Source organism: Sinocyclocheilus rhinocerous, unplaced genomic scaffold (assembly GCF_001515625.1).
Source record: "Sinocyclocheilus rhinocerous isolate Xijiao unplaced genomic scaffold, SAMN03320098_v1.1 scaffold5366, whole genome shotgun sequence".
In the NCBI taxonomy this organism is placed as follows: Eukaryota; Metazoa; Chordata; class Actinopteri; order Cypriniformes; family Cyprinidae; genus Sinocyclocheilus; species Sinocyclocheilus rhinocerous.
In genome coordinates this window covers 23,153-43,979 of record NW_015632926.1, presented here as the reverse complement: position 1 = coordinate 43,979, position 20,827 = coordinate 23,153, and the positions used below count along the sequence as shown (strand labels likewise).

The following is a 20,827-nucleotide window of genomic DNA, read 5'->3' as shown; positions in this document are numbered from 1 at the left end:
TTACTGTTTATTTATTCAGACAATTCTGATTTCAATTTGTAATGATAAAATCAGCTTATAATGTATGCATATGCATTTTAGATATTTTTCTGTTAGGTAGTTTCTCACGTTCAGATTCTCTGACATGGACGGAATAGACCGACTAAAATAATGCATAATTTGCTTTTTTTTTTTTGTAAGGCACCATTGACTTCCACAGTATGAAAAAATAATATGAAGTCAATGGTACCCCACAACTGTTTGGTTACAAAAAGTCCTCAAAATATCTTTTGTGTTGAGCAGATTCAGTAGAATAATGAAATTCATACAGGTTTGGAGCAACTTGAGGGTGAGTAAATTATGACAGATTTTTTGTTTTTGTTTCTGTCAACTATTCCTTTAAGTTTTAATAACTTAAAGGTCCCATATTGTCAAAACTGAAATTTCCTAGCTTTTTTCATGATAACTGAGGTCTAGGTGCTATGCAACTACCATATAAGTTCCAAAACAGTCAGTCCACAGTAAAATTCACACAGCCTGCTTAAAGTAGCTGTGATTTTTCACGAACCGTTGTGACTTCCGTAAAAAGTTGACGTCAGAACGACACAGTCACCGCCTTCAGTCACCACCTCGAGCACCGCCCACCGTCCCACTCTCCTTTTGCCAAACCCCCAGACAACATCACGTCCATGCAGATCGGCCGACCTGTAACGTTACACTCTCACTCAAAGGATGGACGATCTGACAGGATTGTTACTATGAGGTGGATATCTAACGTGTATAGTAAGACAAACTCACCGTGTCTATCTAGTCATGATGAAGATGTATATACATTTCAATTTCAGCAGGCAACTATTTTTACAGCTACATTATTGTTCCAGCCACAATTATAAATCGTCAGTTTGTTGTTTTACACACATGCACACAGACATTTTCATACACAATATAGTCGTGAAGAAACAGACATATGGCAAGAAATCTGTAGACGCGCCCATAACAACAAAAGACAATACTTTATTGAACCTTTTCTGATAAGAAGTGTGCGCTGCAAACGCGAGCATTTTTGACGATCGTTTCTGTCCAATCCACCACAGCTGTCGTTGTTTTTTTTTGTCTGGCAGTGGCAGCAGATATGCGATCAAATTTCTAATTTGAGGCTGTATTACGTCGATTCTGGCACCCAACATCATAAGAAGATGATATTTTAAGCTCCTTATGTAGCCGAATCTGCGCTGGTTTGAATGGGCTGCCTCCAGTTTCCCCTTTGTTTTGCTTCCTCCAGCTAGCGCTGTGACGTTGTCTGACCCTAGTTACCTGTGGTTGGCCTGGCCGTGCATCACGTAGAACACAACAGGCCAATCAGAAGAGAGGCTCATGAATATTAATTAGACAGGCCAAAATCGACCTGTTCTCAGCAGAGCTCCTGAGAAAGGAGCTGTAAAAATATATTGAGATGGTTTTTGGTACTTATACCGCAAATATATATTCTTAAGGACATCAAAACCTAAAATGAAACTCCAGAAAGGTGTAAAATATGGGACCTTTAAGTTAGAGCTGCATGATTCTGGATACATAGAGAATCCGATTTTTTTAGTTTCAAACAGACATCACGATTCTGAACAGACAACTAAAAATAAAATGTAATTTACTAGAAGTTCTGACAAAATGTTAATGGCTGCAGTATATTTAAAATGTTTAATCTTGAATTACTTTTTTAAAAAATGGTCTGAATGAATGATTAAATGACTCATTAATAAATGCTTAACTTGTTTCATTACTGGATGAATATGGGTTTTTAATGAATCTCTTAAATGAATGATTCAATGACAAATACATTTGTTTAACAGTCACTTGTCGGCACCTACTGGTGTAACGTCACTGATATAATCTTTATCTGAAGTGTCAACTTTGTTTCAAATGATTTGCTCTATTTTGATCGCTACTGTATATCCAAAATAAAATTTTATCCCATTACTTCTGTGATAATTTGAATAATTCTAACACAGAAAAAAAAAAGGATAAGTGTTGTTGAAAAACTTTGTGACACTGTTTCATACCTACACATGGCAACTGCCTTCTCTGTCTGGATCAGTAGGTGCATTGACATGAAGCATTGTGTTCTGAAAAAGATCCTAGTAAACAAATCAATCGAAATAAAAATGCTCAAACCGATTAGAATTTCAATTGCTTTAGAAAGGTGGGATAAACCTTTTCTAATCCATTAAATAGAACATGTAAACACTTGATAAAATTGAAAACTGAACTAGAAAAGTTTTGAAAAAGTGTAATGAAATAGAAATGACGTATGATGCACAAAATGAGCTGATGTTGTTTTAATATTATATTAAAGAATATAATAAATGACTGCTGTGTCAATCTAAAATTCTCTCTCTACTTATTGACTGTGAAGTGGTGCAGGACAACGTTGTCCCACAAGTGACTGTTTCGGACTCTGATCTGCAGACACCTTGTTTAAAGCATGGGAAGGGGTGTTTTTATTGCTTGGTTAGTATGAGCAGCACAGCACAAATCTTTGTGTGCTCGTCGTCTCCTAATTAGGATTCGAAAAAGATAGATTTCAAGTTTGCTTTTTAAAACAAATGGATGTTTACACCATGTTGACACCAGACGCAAACAGCGCGGTGTGGCGCAGCACGGCGCGACTAAATAGAATAGAACCCATTATAATCAGTGACTCTATCTACACTGGATGCGGCGCGACATGATAAATCCCCAACAGCAAATTGATGCTTTGTTATATTTATGACGTACTGACACAAAGTTTAAATGATTTTCAACGGTTGCATCTAATGTAGACAGACTTTAGCTGTTGTGCCGCGGCGCGACATGACAACTGTCGCGTCTGGTGTAGACACGGTGTTAGTATGTGACAACAACAGTCGTTGTCATTTAGGAATAAGAGTAAGTGGGGTTTGGATCGAAATTACGATCTTTTAACGATTAATTGTGCAGCTCTAATTTCTGATAATATGTGTCTCCATATATTTCTGATAATATTTGTAGAGAAACATTACACTTTTATTCTATTTATGATGTACTGACACATAGTTAAATGATTTTCAACGGTTGCTTTGTCGCGTCTAGTAGACAGACTTTAGCTGTTGTGCCATGGCGCAACATGACAACTGTCACGTCTGGTGTAGACACGGTGTTAGTATGCGACAACAACAATCGTTGTCATTTAGGAATAAGAGTAAATGGGGTTTGGATCTAGATTATGATCTTTTAACGATTAATCGTGCAGCTCTAATTTCTGATAATATATGCGTCTCCATATATTTCTTATTAATATTTTTAGAGAAACATTACACTTAATTCAGAATCATAATTATACATTGTATTAAAGGGATAGATCACTCAAAAATGAAAATTCTGTCATCATTTACTCACCCTTATGTTGTTCCAAACGTTGGTAACTAGACAGTTGACGGGCCCCATTGATTTCCACAGTAATTTTTTTTCCTACTACTGTATGGAAGTCAATGGCTACTATGAACTGTTTGGTTATCAACATTCTTCAAAATATCTTTTTGTCTTCAACAGAAGAAAGAAATTCATACAGGTTTGGAAAAACATAAGGGTGATGAAGGGTAAATGATGGTAGAACTTTAATTTTGGGGTGAACTGTCCCTTTAAGTAAATTATGTAAAATCAAATTAAGTAAAATTATTACATTTAGTAAAATCAAAACATCTCACATATCACAAAAGGTCAGTGAATCCATACCAGAAGTTACAGTGCAGTGTAGCAGATAAAGGACAATCCTCCTGCAAATGGCCAGTAATGAAGCTGCGGTCACAGGGGCTGGCGATGAGGTTGCTAGCGGGTGTTCTCAGTACTGGTTGCCTTCACAGCGAATCAGGTTTCCGTTAAATCCGTACATACAAACAAAAATGAATGAGAAGCAGAGCCTACTTTTTCCCATTGCGTATGTTTATCTACGGCTGAGAGGAGAACACTCACATGAGCTCTACCGTCTTCTTTCCTATCAGCTGTCGCTCCCGAAAGTCACTCTTCTTTTGCATAAAGTTGAAGGATTCTGAACTTTGTCGTGTCGCTGGACAAGCCCCATCCGGTCGCCAACGGCCTCTGTCGCTCTTGTCGCAGGAAATCGCCAGCTCTCCATTGAAATGAATGGGATCGTGTTGCTTTGACGTTGCGTGTCGCTTGTAGTGTGAACGGGGCTTCAGCTGGATCCTTGGTGAATCTGGAGTGGGGTGGGGCTGACGAGTCCTTAAAAATATATATATTTTTTTTACCATTCTTTTAAACAATCTTAAACAAAATGTATTAAAATTGTACTGCCATTTGCCATTATAAGCCATTTAGACAACATAAACAAATTGTCAGCTTTAAAACTAAGTAATGATTTAAAATTTAAACATAAACCTAATGCATGACAATCCCATCAGAAAAATGTGAATCCCCCAAAAAAGACAACAGGCAAAAAACAACAACAGGGAAAAAAAAAAAGTTACTCACATTTTCTATCACCAGTGGAGGAAATATCTTACAAATGTACTTATGATTAGAATCATACTTAATACTACAGCTATTAATCCCAATGTGAGGTCTAAAAATGGTTAAAACTGAATAACATCTTACGGTGTAGTCTGTGTTGGGTGCCTGTTTTCCCTGAAAAATGTGTGCTTGATCTAAAAATGTAAACCAATCTTATCATTAGCAGTTATCAGTATTTGAAGAGGTGAAATAAAAAAAAAAATTTAAAAATCAGAAACGTCATCTACACAAACATAACAAATATAACATTTCTCAACTATCCTATAGATTCCAGTGTTTCCGAGTGTAAATTGCAGTTTTCTCATTCACTGTACTTATTCCGATGCTCCTTTACTTCTCACGAGTTTGAGTTTTAAACTAGCTGACATTAATACAAACACACAGCGCTGCATTGAAATACATAACTTACTAGCCAGCGCGCTAATACGCTAATCCCGATTAGCCTCGCACTTTGATTTCCTCTCACTCACATAAATTATGGACACAAAACACAACTTTACAATGGTTTGACTGAAAAATGTTTTGTTACCTGATATCACCATATGTTTGCAGGACCTCACACATGCAGTCTGCCCCTTCCTCTGTGTTCACATTCCAGCTGTTCTCCATTGACATGTCACAACTCAAATTAGTTTAAAATAATAATTTAACAGGCACATAATCAATCAGGAACTGACCGAGTAATCTCGCGGATCAGTAGCAAACACATCACCAAACTGACGTATTTTCAAACTTGACTAGTAAAAAGGCGCGCACTTTTGTCATTGGCCAGTTTCGTGGATGACAGTCAGATTAGCCAATCATGATGAAAGCAACCAGGTGAAACAACCAATTGCAATTGTTTCAGAGTGGTAACGAAAGTAAAGAGTTTTTTTTATTTTTTTAAGAAACGTGTATATCGTTTTATTTTTTAGGCTGTAATATTTGATTAGTTCAGTATATGAACAAAAATGTAATAATTCAAGGTGAACTGTAGGCGCACACACAAAATTGTAAATCCACACAAAATCTCACTTGAATCTCAAAACTGCATCCATTATAATTATTGTTACTAATGATAATAATTATATTTGTACATATACATTTGGATTTTTGAAGAGGTGTTTTGATCAAAATATCATAAAATGCTAATAAATAAAATATTAATTATCATACATCAAAAGGTTGATAGATAATTGGCTTTCTGTAACCCGTTCTTCATATTGCACAGTGACCATTTTCTGGATATTTTGAACCATTTGTATAGATTTTGAAATAACTATATGGAGATAAGCATGTGCTTTGCAGGCCATTGCTGATGGCACTCTGGGTTTAATTTGATTTGTATATTCCAGGGCTCTTCAACTCCTGATTTATGAACTCTTCAACAGTCCTGAAGAGTAAATGTACTGTTGAGTTTAGTTCTATCTCTAACAAACACACCAAACAAGCTAATCACAGTGTTCAAATTATTTGTGAATAAGAGACAGGTGTGTTTAATTAGTGCTGAAATTAAAGTCTGCTATACACCGGTCCTCTAGGACTGGAGTTGAGAACCAGTGGCCTATTCACCTTATGTAGCCCACCCTTTTTTTAGTGCTGCGTTTGCTGTCTTCTGTGATCTGACAGATTTATAAATGAACCGCTCGTTTTAAAATCTTCCTGGTCTACTGACATTTGTTAAGACATTTGCTTTAAACATTACATTGTTCACGATAACTTTCGTTAACTCTACAATACATAAAACCACTTTACCAGCTAAATTACTTAGACAGCGATGCCATAGAAATATACAGAGCTACCGCACAAACGGAAGTTCAAAGACAATACCGCACAAACAGGAAGTTCAAAGACAAGCTTGTTTCTCTGGAGAGTAAAGTCAATACCGTAATCACATAGATCCCAAACACACTGCCCAATCTGTACCTAGTACCTATTTGTGTACTACCAAAGGCCCATGTAGTCAGTCTAAGGACTGATTATGTTTGCTCATGTCTTACCCAAGAGGGCCCCATATTAGTGGTGGGAAGTTAGGATCATTTTACTGACTGTCTCCTTTGATCCCGTTCATCAAAATTAACAAATCTTTATTCAAGTCATTTCAATCATTTAAGTTGCATAAGTGGCATTAAATATTATACTTTTACCAGCCAAATTCCCCGAACACATCCACCTACGCAATCTTGATAATATTCCAAATTAGAAAATCATAATAATGCAGCCAAAGATAATTTATAGGGAACATAAATAATTAAACCATACATCAATGGAAAGCTTATTTATTCAGCTTTCAGAAGATGTATAAATCTAAATTTCGAAAAATTGACCCTTATGACTAGTTTTGTTGTCCAGGGTCACAAATATTATACTTTTACCAGCCAATTTCCCAGAACACATCGGAAAACAGTGTAAAGAAATAGTCTTTGAGAGAAGCAGTCTTTATCAGCGGAAGTTAAAAGCAGCTCGTTAGTGTATTTACTTGTCTCATTAGTGTTTAGTGCAGTTGTCGTTGCTAGGAAACGCTTGTTTTGTTTACTGTGTGGAGACGTGCTGATATCGCGTTTGGTCTCGTTCTGTATCGCGTATCTTGTCAGTGTCTGCGCTTGCTTGGCCATTTGTTTTATTTCTGTCACTGATGAAGTTTTGGTTCCTTGCCACTGTCGCTTTGGCTTGCTTAGTTGGGGACACAATTTTTGGCAACATTTTTGACTTGACTGCACAGACACTATTGGAAGAGAACTGAACTTAGATGGACTATGACATCATTGAATCAATAATGAACTGACTTTAACTGATAAACTGATTGATTACTATTGTCCTCTTGCATTATCACCACACGTTTTTACTGTAAAGCTGTTTTGACACAATCTATTGTATAGCGCTATATAAATAAAGGTAAAAAAAAAAACTATAATGCCTTAATGGTTTAACAAGTTTTAGGGCTGGACCTGGGTGAATTACACTGTTGACAATATATAACAATGATATGTGATCCTATGGATTTAGATCTAGCTATATTTGTAAATCAGTAATGCTTTGCTTTGTGTATTTCCCCAGCATTAAAATTGAATACATAAAAATGTCAGGAAACACTATTCCTGGCCACAAACTCTTGTTTTCATAGTTTCCTCTATTAGCAGCACTTATTTCTGTAACATCTTTTTCTTTCCATATACCCCTCACATGTATATGTACACTTGTTTGTACAATATGCTTGGCCCTCAATATATAATAAGCTTGGTTTCCAATAATAATAACAAAAGTTTTTAGCACATTGCTGGCACGTCACTAATATGTTTATAGCATGTTTTAAGTTGGCAGGATGTTTTATCATCACTAGCATGTTTTAACATGTTGCTATCATGTTTTAGCATATTTACAGCATGTCTTAGCAAGTCACCAGCATGTTTTAGCATGTTATTCCTAGTACATTTTAGCACGTCACTAGTATGTTTTACACAAACCACATTGATAGTAATAACCAAACATAATTTTGAATCACCTTTCAGTAAGGGCCTGGGTAGCTTGCAATAGCTGAGGGAAACGTGAATTCTGCTCTCTACCAGAAAATTCTGAACGAGAATGTCTAGTCTTCAGTCTGTAAGCTAAAGCTCACATGCAAATCTGAATTTTTTTCTCTCACATTTTTCACATCAACCTGATTTCTGTGTTTAGGTTGTGGACATTCCAGAGGAACTAATTGAAAGTCATGACCTCACAGTTGACTTTATTCTAACTCCAACAAGAATCATCAAAACTGAATGCACACACCCCAAACCACAAGGCATCATTTGGTCAAAGGTATGTATATCTACATTGTCTTAAAACGTTGTGACAGTTTTACTGTAGCTTGATTTCTCTGTGTGTATTTATATTCATTGATTAGGACTCTAATAAATTAGGACTCTAGAAAATTGCGTTTCTAATAATAACGCAATGTCAATTGATTATATGTTTGAAAAGCTGGCTTAATATACTTTTGAATATCCAGCTTTAGTTATCGTGATCCTGATCCAGGGCAACCGTAATAGAATGAGACACACGTCTCCCTATATTCCTGTAAAATTAAATCAGATACTGTAACGACTTTGAAACTCCCAACGTATTTCCCATTTTGTGTGCCTTATGCATCAGATGTTCAGCTAGCGGTCCGTGGGTGTTAGTGGAGAGTTGAAAAAAAATGGTGAACTGGGGGCGGAAGGTGTTATAGGAACGTCTTTGGAAAGAGTTGTTATTTTTCCAATTCTGTTTGGTGCTGTTGATTCCTCAGAAATTAGACACATTGTCTCTTAATTTCTCTTTTGACCTTGTGTTCCCATGACCTCCTAGCCTTGTGCTGTACCCTGTGTTCCCTTTTGGGATGGTTTTATGATTTGGTAACATGCTCTGCATTTTTCATCTATGTAGCTGCGTTGGTACCCCAGGCATTTACATTTACATTTACATTTAGTCATTTAGCAGACGCTTTGCAAAATAAGTATAGAAGATTTGGAAGCCGCTCTTGCCAGTCTTAGGGCTTCAACAACTGAAAGCAAGGCATGTGTCGAGTGTCCACTTCTGAAGCCAGATTGGTTGCTGTCCAGGAGGTTGTTCTGTGTGAGAAAGGCTGAGACTTGGTTGAACACAACTCATTCAAGTGTTTTTGCAATGAAAGGTAGAAGGGAAACCGGTCTGTAGTTCTCTAAAAGAGTTGGGTTAAGAGTGGGTTTCTTAAGAAGTGGGGTTATACGAGCCTGTTTAAATGTTGAGGGAAAAACACCTGTGTGAATGGATGTTTGCTGCCATCCAGGTATAATGATTATCTGAAGCCCGTTTAGAAACACACCAAATTAATGGCTAATGCAGCTGGCACCACCCTCCCTGAGACACAGCATTACCAGTAGGGTTGTCACGATACCATAAATATATATTACAATACCATACCAGCTGAAATATCACAATACCAAGTAGTGTCACGATACAATGCAGTATTGTGTTAATTCATAATTCAAATCTACAAAATGAACAAATTTTTTAATAAATACATATGTAAATGAAAACAGACCAGGTTTTCCTAAAACTGCAGCAAGTCTTAATGATTGAGCCACTGAATCATTTATTCAAACTATTTGTTCAAAACTAAGGTGACCGGGAGGGGACATGTTCGGTTCACTTAGTTGTGTTGTGGCCACGACATACAGTATTAACTCATGGGAACATGATAAAATGTTGTGGCCACGAGATATTAATTCGTGGGAACGTCATATTAACTCGTGGGAACATGATATGCGATGTGGAGTCGTGGCCTCGAGATCCTATGTTGAGGGAACAACATCCATTTCTCGTGGCTACAAGTTCAATGCGTAAACAAACCTGCGTGACCATAGGAACCTGCGATTATCAGAGATGGATAAAACATTTTATCCATCCCACAGTCTTGTAAATTCGTTAACGGGTCGTGTCTTTTTATTTAATATTTGTATATTATTATTATTATTAAACTGTAATATAATAATATTATATTATTAACTGGTTTAGGGCTATTTTTTATTTAATGTTGTATTTCCCCTTTCAATTCGTGTATCGCTTTACCTAATTAACGTTCTGTATAAATATGTTACCAAATATTTACGCCCGTGTGTGACGATAAATGAGTGTGTTTTGTTTTCATTTACAAATGATGAATGATTCATCTCTGAACGAAACACTATAGTATTTATAATTATAATCTAATAATTAGCCGAAATATAATTAAATATATGTTAAATTAAACCTTTAAACTGCACTTCCAGTAAAAATTGCAGTCATACAGCATAATCAACGGCGGTAAAGTTAGTTTGACGTTTGACAGTCATTAGACAATCGGTTTCATGCCAATTAAACTCTTTGCAGCTGTTATGTTTTGAGCCCAAACTAACTCAGATAAACATAAATACAGTATATGCCCAAGGCTTACTTTCTAGAAAAATTAATTAAACTGTTTAAATTAATTAAATTACTGTTCTGTTTAAATTAATTAAACAATTTTACTACATGACATTATACTATAAAGACAATACTAAAATGTCCAGAAAAACATCCCTGTTATTGCACAAGGCTCTGTTTTTGGAATTAGCATTTTATGTGTTTTTTTAAAATTAATTTTACAACTTTTAATGTATGCAATAATATAAATCCATTAAACGACAACACCATTTAATCTAAAGGTATAAAACCAACTGTAAAAATCTCTAAATATTATTCCCTATAATGCACAAGGCTTGTTTTTTTCTGATTATGCCTTTATTGTTTTTATATACAGTACTGAAACCATATTTTTAATAGGTTTAATATGCAGTACCTACTTAAATTTATTAAACTCTGACACCGTTTGAGATAAAAGTATCAAACCAACTGTAAAATATTCAGAATATTATTCCCTATAATGCACAAGGCTTGTTTTTTTCTGATTATGCCTTTATTGTTTTTATATACAGTACTATATACAGTTTTATATAAAGTACCATATTTTTGATAGGTTTAATATACTGTACCCACTTAAAAGGGATAATTCACCCACAAATGAAAATTAGCCTGTTTTACTCACCCTCAAGGCATCCTAGGTGTGTCTGACATTCCTCTTTCAGACGAACACATTTGGAGTTATATTTGAAATTGTCCTGTCTGTTCCAATCTGTATAATTGCAGTGAATGGTGCCCCTGTTTCTGAATCTGAAAAAAGTGTATCCATCCATCCATCATAAAACTACTCCACACGGCTCCGGGGTGATAATAAAGGTCTTCTGAAGTGAAACGATGCATTAGTTTAAGGAAAATGTTGATTCTTAAAACTTTATAAACTATAATGTCCAGCTTCCGGTCGCTCAAGCAGGCGCGTTCACAACAAGGCGGTCGAGCATATGACGTGGGCGTAACGAAAGGCGCAACATAAGATCTGGGGAGAAGACTGTAGTCTCACGAGAGTAAACTCCGGGGAGAAGCGTGTAATCTCGCGAGAACCAAGTTTTGTTTTCGGCACAGGAAATCATGTGAACAAGTAAATTGTATCTGTTTTGATTAAAATGGTGCATTTGTGTCAATACCCGGGATGTTTAAATTAGTTTGTGACAGGTGTTTTGTTTTGCTTTCTCCTCTGTGCATTCGTGTTCGTCACTCTCTCCCCGGATCTTATGTGTTGCCTTTCGTTATGCCTACGTCATACATTCTGAAACAACGGGCCAGGTGTGAAAGCACCCTTAATGCGCACGCGCACTAGTCTAACCTACTAGACTTCATCACCTAATGTATGCGTGCACTCTGTAGGTGTGTTTTGTGTTTTCTTTTCGCAATATACTCATAATATCAAACCGCACATCGTTAAAACAATAATTACGATATTATCGCAGATCATATATATCGCACACCCCTATGTTTAGATTTTTATAATGCATTGTCTTCTTATCGATCCACCAGTTCACATTTAAAGCTCTGCGAGTTTGCAGGGTAAAAACATGGGTCGATTTTCGCATTGGTCTGAACTCTGAACAAAACTACAGTTTTATTGAAAATGCTCATTAATTCTCTGCCAGCAGGTGGAGCGTTTTTCAAATGTCCAAAAACAATCATTGTTTCAACTAAAATGGACAACATACAAAGAAAACAGAAATCAAATTAGTTACATGATATATCAATGAAAATGTTTGTACTTAGGTAAAAGTGAGAAATACTAATTTACATTTGAAACTTGGTGAGATGATAGCTAAGTGATTAGGTATACCCAAAGAAACCAAAACAAACAATAATTGGATACAATTCACAATTATAATACAGTCTAGATGTATAGACTTAAACCATATCGCAATTCTGGTCTTTCCGTCCCCAAATTTAAGACCTATTGAAATCATAATTAAGACTTTCTTGTACAATTTAAGACTTTTTAAGGCCTTAAATTTGATTCAACTAAATTTAAGACTTTTTAAGACCCTGCGGAAACCCTGTTCAAAATAATGTAGCAACAACATAAAGACAGTATATTTTTTATATTTGTATAATGGCATCTTTTGTTTATGACTGAAGGCCAGTATCACTCTGATGTCCCTATGAAATAGTTTTCCCCCCTAATATTTAACCATTGATTAGCCATTCAACATTACAAAGCTAACAATTTTAACATTTATTAGACTACTTAAAATAACTTCTAATTTAAGTTAACTTAAAACAATCTTCACATAAACCCATTATAATAAATGTCATATTTACCTGTAAGGGTGGTTTCCCTACAGTGGTTCAGGCTGTAGGATTGCTGAATGGCTAAAGTAGGGGTTGAACCACTTCTGATTTTTTAAAGTCGACTTTTATGTGATGAAATTCGAGTCGAAGTCGACTAGTCGCTCATGACGTCATTAATGAACAAATAAGTCTGGAGCTGTGACAAACACCTTGTGCACAGCTATGGCATATGACACAGCGCTGCCCACATGGCTATTGCTCCTATAACAGCTCATTTTTATCAGTTCTTTTGTCTTTGGGTGGTTATATTTTAACACCCCCTTTGCTTATACCCTTTAAGAGTATAAGCAAAATATTCAGTGTAACCAAATACAGAGATTCAAATGTCCAAAAACAATCATTGTTTCAACTGAAATGGACAGCATACAAAGAAACAGAAATCAAATTAGTTACATGATATATCAATGAAAATGTTTGTACTTAGGCAAATCATTCGTGATCCAGCTTCACCTACAGAAGAAGTGAGTGTAAGGTTTTTTTAACGAATCTTTGCAAATCGCCTTTCCTAATAATGTGCTAATTAGCAAGTTTCACGATGAATGCGGCTAAAGTAAACAGTCTCTCTGAGAGCAGAGAAAATTTAAAGGACATTTAAAGGAAAATGATACAAAAACAGCTTGATCTGAAAAGAGCTGTTTTTGACAGGGTAAAAAAGGTGTTTTTTACACTACCATTGAGAAATTTTAACCAAACTATGTTACAGACTTTTCATTAAGACCCTAAAGAATCATATCAACTTGTGGAAAATGGGCATCCTATGACCCCTTTAAGGAGCATGGATAAAGTGCAAAGTTCAGAGGTATTGAATCCTGCTGTGAGGAAAGCATTTTCATTGTTAAGACAATTGTGAAATCACACAGTGGCCACATGGCAATTCTATGCTCATGTACATTGCTTAACTGCAGCAATATGGAACCAGACAGATGTAGATTTGACTCTGTGTGTGAAGATCAAATGGTTTTATCTATGTGGCTGTATTTAGCTGTGGCTATGTGTCAGTGTAATCAGGCTCCAAACAAAGGCAAGGAAGTTTTACAATTGTGATGCAAATGTGGTCCTGTTGTAACAGGGAGCCAGCCTGAGAATGTGAGTATGAGATGTGAATCTGGCTCAAGATACTTCAACACCAGTGTTTTTTCTTAAAGGGGAGTGTACCACTCAGGAGACAAACAAACTCAACATAGACACACATGCAACTTGAAATTGCTATACAATTCCAGTATTACAGTTTTTCCAATTTTACACAAGACACATGGTCTAGATGCATAGCATCTACAACCTTAAACCTAAGTGTTTCACACACTTAGAGTAAAGTAGTCATGTGTTTTAAAAGAATAAATTCAACTAGTCTTTGTGCACATGTAGTTACACAAACAACTATAATGTGCTCTATGCGCACAATGTGTTTAGCACAATTACAAATTTGAAAATACAAACAGGATCATTGAAATTTGGATGTTTACATATTAAACTCATTGCTATTAAGCTGCTAACCCACTAGCAAGTGAAGTCAATAGCTGGAGGCCTGGCCTAGTATGCATGTAGCATCTACAACCTTAAACCTAAGTGTTTCACGCACTTACAGTAACGCAGTCATGTGTTTTAAAAGAATAAACTCAACTAGTCTTTGTGCACATGTAGTTACACAAACAACTATAATGTGCTCTATGCACACAATGTGTTTAGCACAATTACAAATGTGAAAATACAAACAGGATCATTGAAATGTGGATGTTTACATATTAAACTCATTGCTATTAAGCTGCTAACCCACTAGCAAATTGAAGTCAATAGCTGGAGGCCTTGCATGAACAATGCAGTTAACTCGAAGAGTTTTACCTGAGGATGACTTGTTACATGTGGAGCACTGATATTTGACCTTAGAAAGTGATGTCCTATGTTTCAGAAAATAAGGTGGAGGTCTACCCCTTCCCAGTCACCAGCATTTTTCCTCTGTATGGCCTATTTTGTGACAAGAACTACAAAACCTGCTATCTTTGCCACAGGGTTGTTTGCTGTTTTCTCCTGAAGTTTGAGGATTTTCATGACTCTCTAATGCTTCCTTTACACCATGCTATCTGGTCCACGACTCTGCGCTATTACGGTGCGGATGTTTACATATTAAACTCATTGCTATTAAGCTGCTAACCCACTAGCAAATTGAAGTCAATAGCTGGAGGCCTTGCATGAACAATGCAGTTAACTCGAAGAGTTTTACCTGAGGATGACTTGTTACATGTGGAGCACTGATATTTGACCTTAGAAAGTGATGTCCTATGTTTCAGAAAATAAGGTGGAGGTCTACCCCTTCCCAGTCACCAGCATTTTTCCTCTGTATGGCCTATTTTGTGACAAGAACTACAAAACCTGCTATCTTTGCCACAGGGTTGTTTGCTGTGTTCTCCTGAAGTTTGAGGATTTTCATGACTCTCTAATGCTTCCTTTACACCATGCTTTCTGGTCCACGACTCTGCGCTATTACGGTGCGGCATCACCTTAAAGGTGCAGTAGGAGATCTTGGAAAATGCTAACTTTAGCCTGATAGCACTGAAAGCGAACGTCCCACCCTCCCTGCAATCGCCGTCCAAAGCCACGTCTTCTGAACGCATATACGCTCACAGACCAGAATACCAGAGACAACATTACTACAATAGGCTATATCAGCGGTTCCCAGATCTAGTCCTCTTTTATACTATACATTTAAATAGTATTTATTTACAGAGGTATATTATGTCACACTTCTCTAGTAAGTTTCGTCTGTGTGTGAAGACGCTGCGCAGCGCAAATCCGTGAATGAATGTTCCGAAGTGAAGTAGCCTAAACTTCAACGGATTTCCCCTGCTCAGGGAGTAGGGAGCAATGAACACTGTGTAGGGATCATATAGATCGGATCACAGTTCATGCACGTAGCTCTCTTCTAAAGAGCTGGTTATCTGAATCTGGGCCCGTATTCACAAAACATTTTATTTTACCACTAAGAGTTCTCCTAAAAAGCAGTAAAAGTTTTTAGCTAAAAGTTTTCTCTTAAAACCCATTCACAAAGCTGCTGAGACAAACTTTTACTAAGGAATAGAGAGAAGTCTTAAAGGGGTCATATGATGCTGCTAAAAAGAACATTATTTTGTGTATTTGGTGTAATGAAATGTGTTTATGCGGTTTAAGGTTAAAAAAACATTATTTTCCACATACTGTACATTATTGTTTCTCCTCTATGCCCCGCCTTTCTGAAACGCGTCGATTTTTACAAAGCTCATTGAACATTTGGGCTGTGTTATGCAAATCTTCCCACATCGTGATGTAGATATGTGGGGGCGTGTTAGAACGAGACGTTTTAGGTAGGCGTGGCTGATTCTTAACTTTTATAAAGAATATCTCTTTGGATTTGAGACTTTAGTCTTTGCATCTTTACAGATCTTCTTTATGCACCAAGAGCTTGTAACACTCCAAAGAGAAAGGAAAAATTGATAGCATATTGTAGACAGATTGGAGATTAATCGTAATAAACATGCCGCTACAATAAAAACCATGACATTAAAATACATTTAAAACAGTGTCTATGATCCCTCCTGCAGTAACAGCGTGCAGATCCTCGTTTATCTCAGGACTGTGGCGACAGCAGCGGACAATAGCTTAGCTCGCTCACACGTAACCATATATCTTCTATAACAGGAAAAACATATCGAATTTATGACATATGTTGTTATTACGAGAAAATATATCGTTTTAACGATAAAAGATGTAGTTTAAACAAGAAAATTGTCGTTTTAACGACATAACATTATTACGACATAATTGAGTGGAAATTATAAATAGTGGCAGCAGTGCTCACCATAGAAAAAGGCCAGCATTTTGACATTTTTTATTCAACAGAAACATACCCATATTGTACTCAAGGCATACTGCAAGCAAGCCTATACCTAAACGAGCAAAACAAGCGCTTTCACATGGGAAATCAAATTTAATCAACAATAAAAACCGACACCACTGCTTAGTTCAGCTGATTCGCACAGGCTGTTGAATAATAGATAAATAATAATTATTAATAAATAAATTATAAATAATTATTATTTAGATAAATTGATAATAAAAAATGTTCCTGTTATTCCTGTTACTTGCAGAAAGGGCAGTTTCTCCAAAACTGAAAAGACATTCTAATACACAACAAACGAAAAGGAGAGAAAAGAACATCGGACCTCAGACTCGAACTCCTGTCATTAAAGCAACTCTGCACGGTCGCAATGAACGCAGACCTCAGCACTACAGAAACCGATACTTACAAGCGTATGCTCACTGCATTTGACACACATCAGCTTACACAAAGGATAATAAAATTGCACAATTTGTGTACATATGATAAAGAAGACGAAGATACACGTGTACCCAATGAAAAAGTACAAATATCACACGATGAAAGTCCAAATGTTGGTCACGTAACGTTAAAAAACAGGATCCTTGAAGTAGATCGCCATTCAGAACGACATTCTACTATTCATGTCTGACTGCATACTGCATCAAAGGGGCTGGACTGTGTAGAAAAGGAGGGGCTGATTTTAATATTACAGAAAACGCCATTTTTTACGCCGTCTTTGTCAAACGGAGCGCCGTAAATTACGACGTATTATGGATGGCCAAACGGCGTTTTGGATTGCATCAATAAACTCCGACATTAACGGCGGTTCTGCTATGAAATCACCGTAATTTACACCATTCCGTCTAAAACTGCACACCAGGCGTCTGGTTAATGGCGAATTGTGACCCGTTTGGCGTTCCATAGCGCACAGGTGCTCGTCGCACACACGGCATCACGGTAAGGGACGTAACATTTCCGTCACACACTTATTCGGTATTCGGCCAAGCACAACGCACTGGATAGCTGGCCAATCAGAGCAGACCTCGCATTTCAGACCGATTAGCTTTGTAAAAATCTACGCGTTTCAGAAAGGCGGGGCATAGAGGAGAGTGGAAAATAATGTGTTTTTTGAACCTTAAACCGCATAAACGCATTGCATTATACCAAATACACAAAATAATGTTCTTTTTAGCAACGTCATATGACCCCTTTAAATTAAAGTTAAATTAAATTTAAAATTAATGTTACAGTCTCATCTTTTTACTCTTGCATTTAAAGGGGTCATATGATGCAATTTAAATTTTTCCTTTCTCTTTGGAGTGTTACAAGCTCTTGGTGCATAAAGAAGATCTGTAAAGTTGCAAAGACTAAAGTCTCAAATCCAAAGAGATATTCTTTATAAAAGTTAAGAGTCAACCACGCCGCTCACTCCAGGCCGCCGGCCGCCGCTCACTCTAGCTACTTTGTTTGGACTTCCAAAAGAGGATACGACTAGAAATCAGTGGTTAAGTTGTATTTACAACACTGTTCCAGAACAGTTCAACCCAAATATTCAGATGTGTGCAGCGCATTTTATGGAGGACTGTTTCCTGGCAGAGTAGACTACAATGCCTGCTGTTCTGACTCACAGACTGTAAGTATGTTTTTTCATATTTAAAGGATTTGCTACTGATGATTCAAACGTGAGTTTTGGGCAGTGTAGAGTAGTGCTTGTTGTTTGTCATTTCTCCGATCACAAATGCAGACATGGGTTTATGTTTACTCGGCGCGATGCAACGCAACGCGTAAAAAGACAGTATACGTCATTATAATCCGTAATTATGTCCCTACTGGATGCAACAAATGCCTCGTTTATAATGGGGTTTAATGTTTTTGTGTCGTCGCTCCGGCCGGGACACGGCATCAACAGTATGTGAGGGGCGTAACATTTCCGTCTCACGCTTGAGGTATTCGGCCAATCACAACGCATTGGATAGCTGGCCAATCAGAGCACACCTCGCTTTTCAGACTGATGAGCTTTGTAAAAATCGACGCGTTTCAGAAAGGCGGGGCATAGAGGAGAAACAATAATGTACAGTATGTGGAAAATAATGTGTTTTTTAACCTTAAACCGGATAAACACATTTCATTACACCAAATACACAAAATAATGTTCTTTTTAGCAACATCATATGAGCCCTTTAATTCATTATAATTCTTGGTCTCATTTTTAACTTATATTTAGTGTATTATTATTTTTATTATTATTCTTTTTTTATTTTACCTTTCCTCTTTTGTACAGCACAGTGGTCAACTCTTGTTGTATTTGTTTGTGCTTTATAAGTAAATAAATAAATGAATGAAAATAAAAATAAATAAATAAGCTACTAAAGTCAAGTGCTTTCCATTCACCCAAGAACAACATTTACGTTAATAACCTAATTAAGTGTCACACATAACACCAAATATGCAATATTTCGAACTGGAAGTAAAATAAAGCAAAAAATAAAAATAACTCAAAAATTTGTTATAATATACTATCCAGACTAAGCTACACAAAGCAATTTAAGGTGCAAGTTATACTATAACTCACCTAAAGACAAATGTGTAATGTTACATTTTACTTTCAAGCCTATTAGAAAGAATAAGTATATTTTACCTCAAAAACTAAAACATCAGCTTCAGCATCAGTTATAGTCTATCCACGGATTTCTTTGCCGTCGATTATAGCTTTGGCACCGACAAAAATTGCCTTTTTCCCTTGTTTGCGAGCAGCTTCAATTTGAGGCCAAAGTCTTTTATGTGTGTCTTTGTCTTTCGTTGTTAGGTCCTCTCCAAACCTTAACTTTCTGGACTGAAGATATTCTGATCTCTTCGAACTGTTCCACAGAAGCTCCTTGGCTGATCTCACTGTAGACCTCAAAATGACCGGTCAAACCTTCTCGGCGCTTTTCCTCCCAATGCGATGAACAATGTCAGTGTGATGAGGAAAGTTATCTCCAGCCTCCGGCACCACAGCACGGCATATGTCAATCATTCGTTGTTTGACATTCTCTCGTTCTTGCTCTGCTAGACCATAAAACCTTAAATTCCATCTTCTTTGGTATCTTTCAGCTTAATTTACTCTTTCTTCCAACTCAGATATTCTCTTCTGGTGTTCTTCGTTTACCTCCTTGAGAATCCCAATGTCTTTCTTAACATCATGCATCTCTTTGAAGAGAAATTCAGTAGCTTCCTTTAAAGAGTTTATACATTCTCTGTTTTGTTTGATCTCATGGTGTAGGGTTTCAGTATTTTGGTTAATTTTCTCCGCCAATATTTGCATGATGTTATTCTGTACCTCAGAAAGCGTTGGCTCTGATTTACTTTTCTTGGGATCTGGTGTGCATGGCTTCGGGTCCGGGACCGGAGTTAGCTCTGGACTACTGCAGCGAGCGTAGGAATGTGCCTCCATGACTTCCATTTTTTGATTTTCAGCATGGTCAGCAGAACGATCTTTTCCAGAACCAGATTTTCCTTTGTCTGTATTTTTCCCTTGTCTCCTTTCTGCCATTACAGCATACAACTGAAGGGGAGAGGTTTCCAACTATCATTGAACTATGTAACTTTCGGTCGTCTGTAAATCTTTGTAAATAATTATTTCTAAATGTTGACGGTTATTAATTTACACATTTGATGCTCCATTATTCAGTGCCTTATTCTGTATATCATCTAAAAGCCTGTAAAGTTGTTCAGAGGGTGCGAAAAACGAATGCAAACTTTAACAACAAAATCCTCCATCTGCATCGGACGCCATCTTGGCTCGCCCCCAGCAAAGGTGTCTGAACGTGAGGGATTGTCCTGGATGAGATCGTCAGGTGAAAGGTCATCATGTGGATAATTGTATTTATGGCTAAATTATTATTTGGTCGTTTGGTCTTGTACTGTATCGTGTACCTTGTCAGTGTCGTGCGAGCAGCTGAGTCCTTACCCATCTTCAAGAAACGGCTAAAAACACATCTGTTCCACCTTTATTTGACCCTCTAACTCTAGCACTTTCTATTCTATTTTAATTCTACTTTATCTATATTTATCTTCTTTTTTTAATAAAAAAAACAACAACAAAAAAACGAACAAACAAACAAACAAACACTAGCTTTCTATTTTTCTATTATCTACTTGTTTTTCTTTGTGCGTGTGTATGTATGTATGTATGTGTATGTGTGTGTATATATATATATGTATATGTGTGTATGTATGTGTGTGTGAATG

The 20,827-nt window shown here is 36.7% G+C and overlaps 1 protein-coding gene across 1 annotated transcript in view; it reads left to right on the top strand.

Annotated features, from left to right (window-relative positions):
- The first annotated feature begins 8,082 nt into the window (after window positions 1-8,082).
- The window catches only part of mthfsd (methenyltetrahydrofolate synthetase domain containing), a 16,219-nt gene continuing 3,474 nt past the window's right edge, over window positions 8,083-20,827 (top strand). The window contains 2 exon segments of the mRNA XM_016556196.1: window positions 8,083-8,100; window positions 8,176-8,301. Coding sequence (XP_016411682.1) covers window positions 8,083-8,100; window positions 8,176-8,301 — 144 coding nt within the window.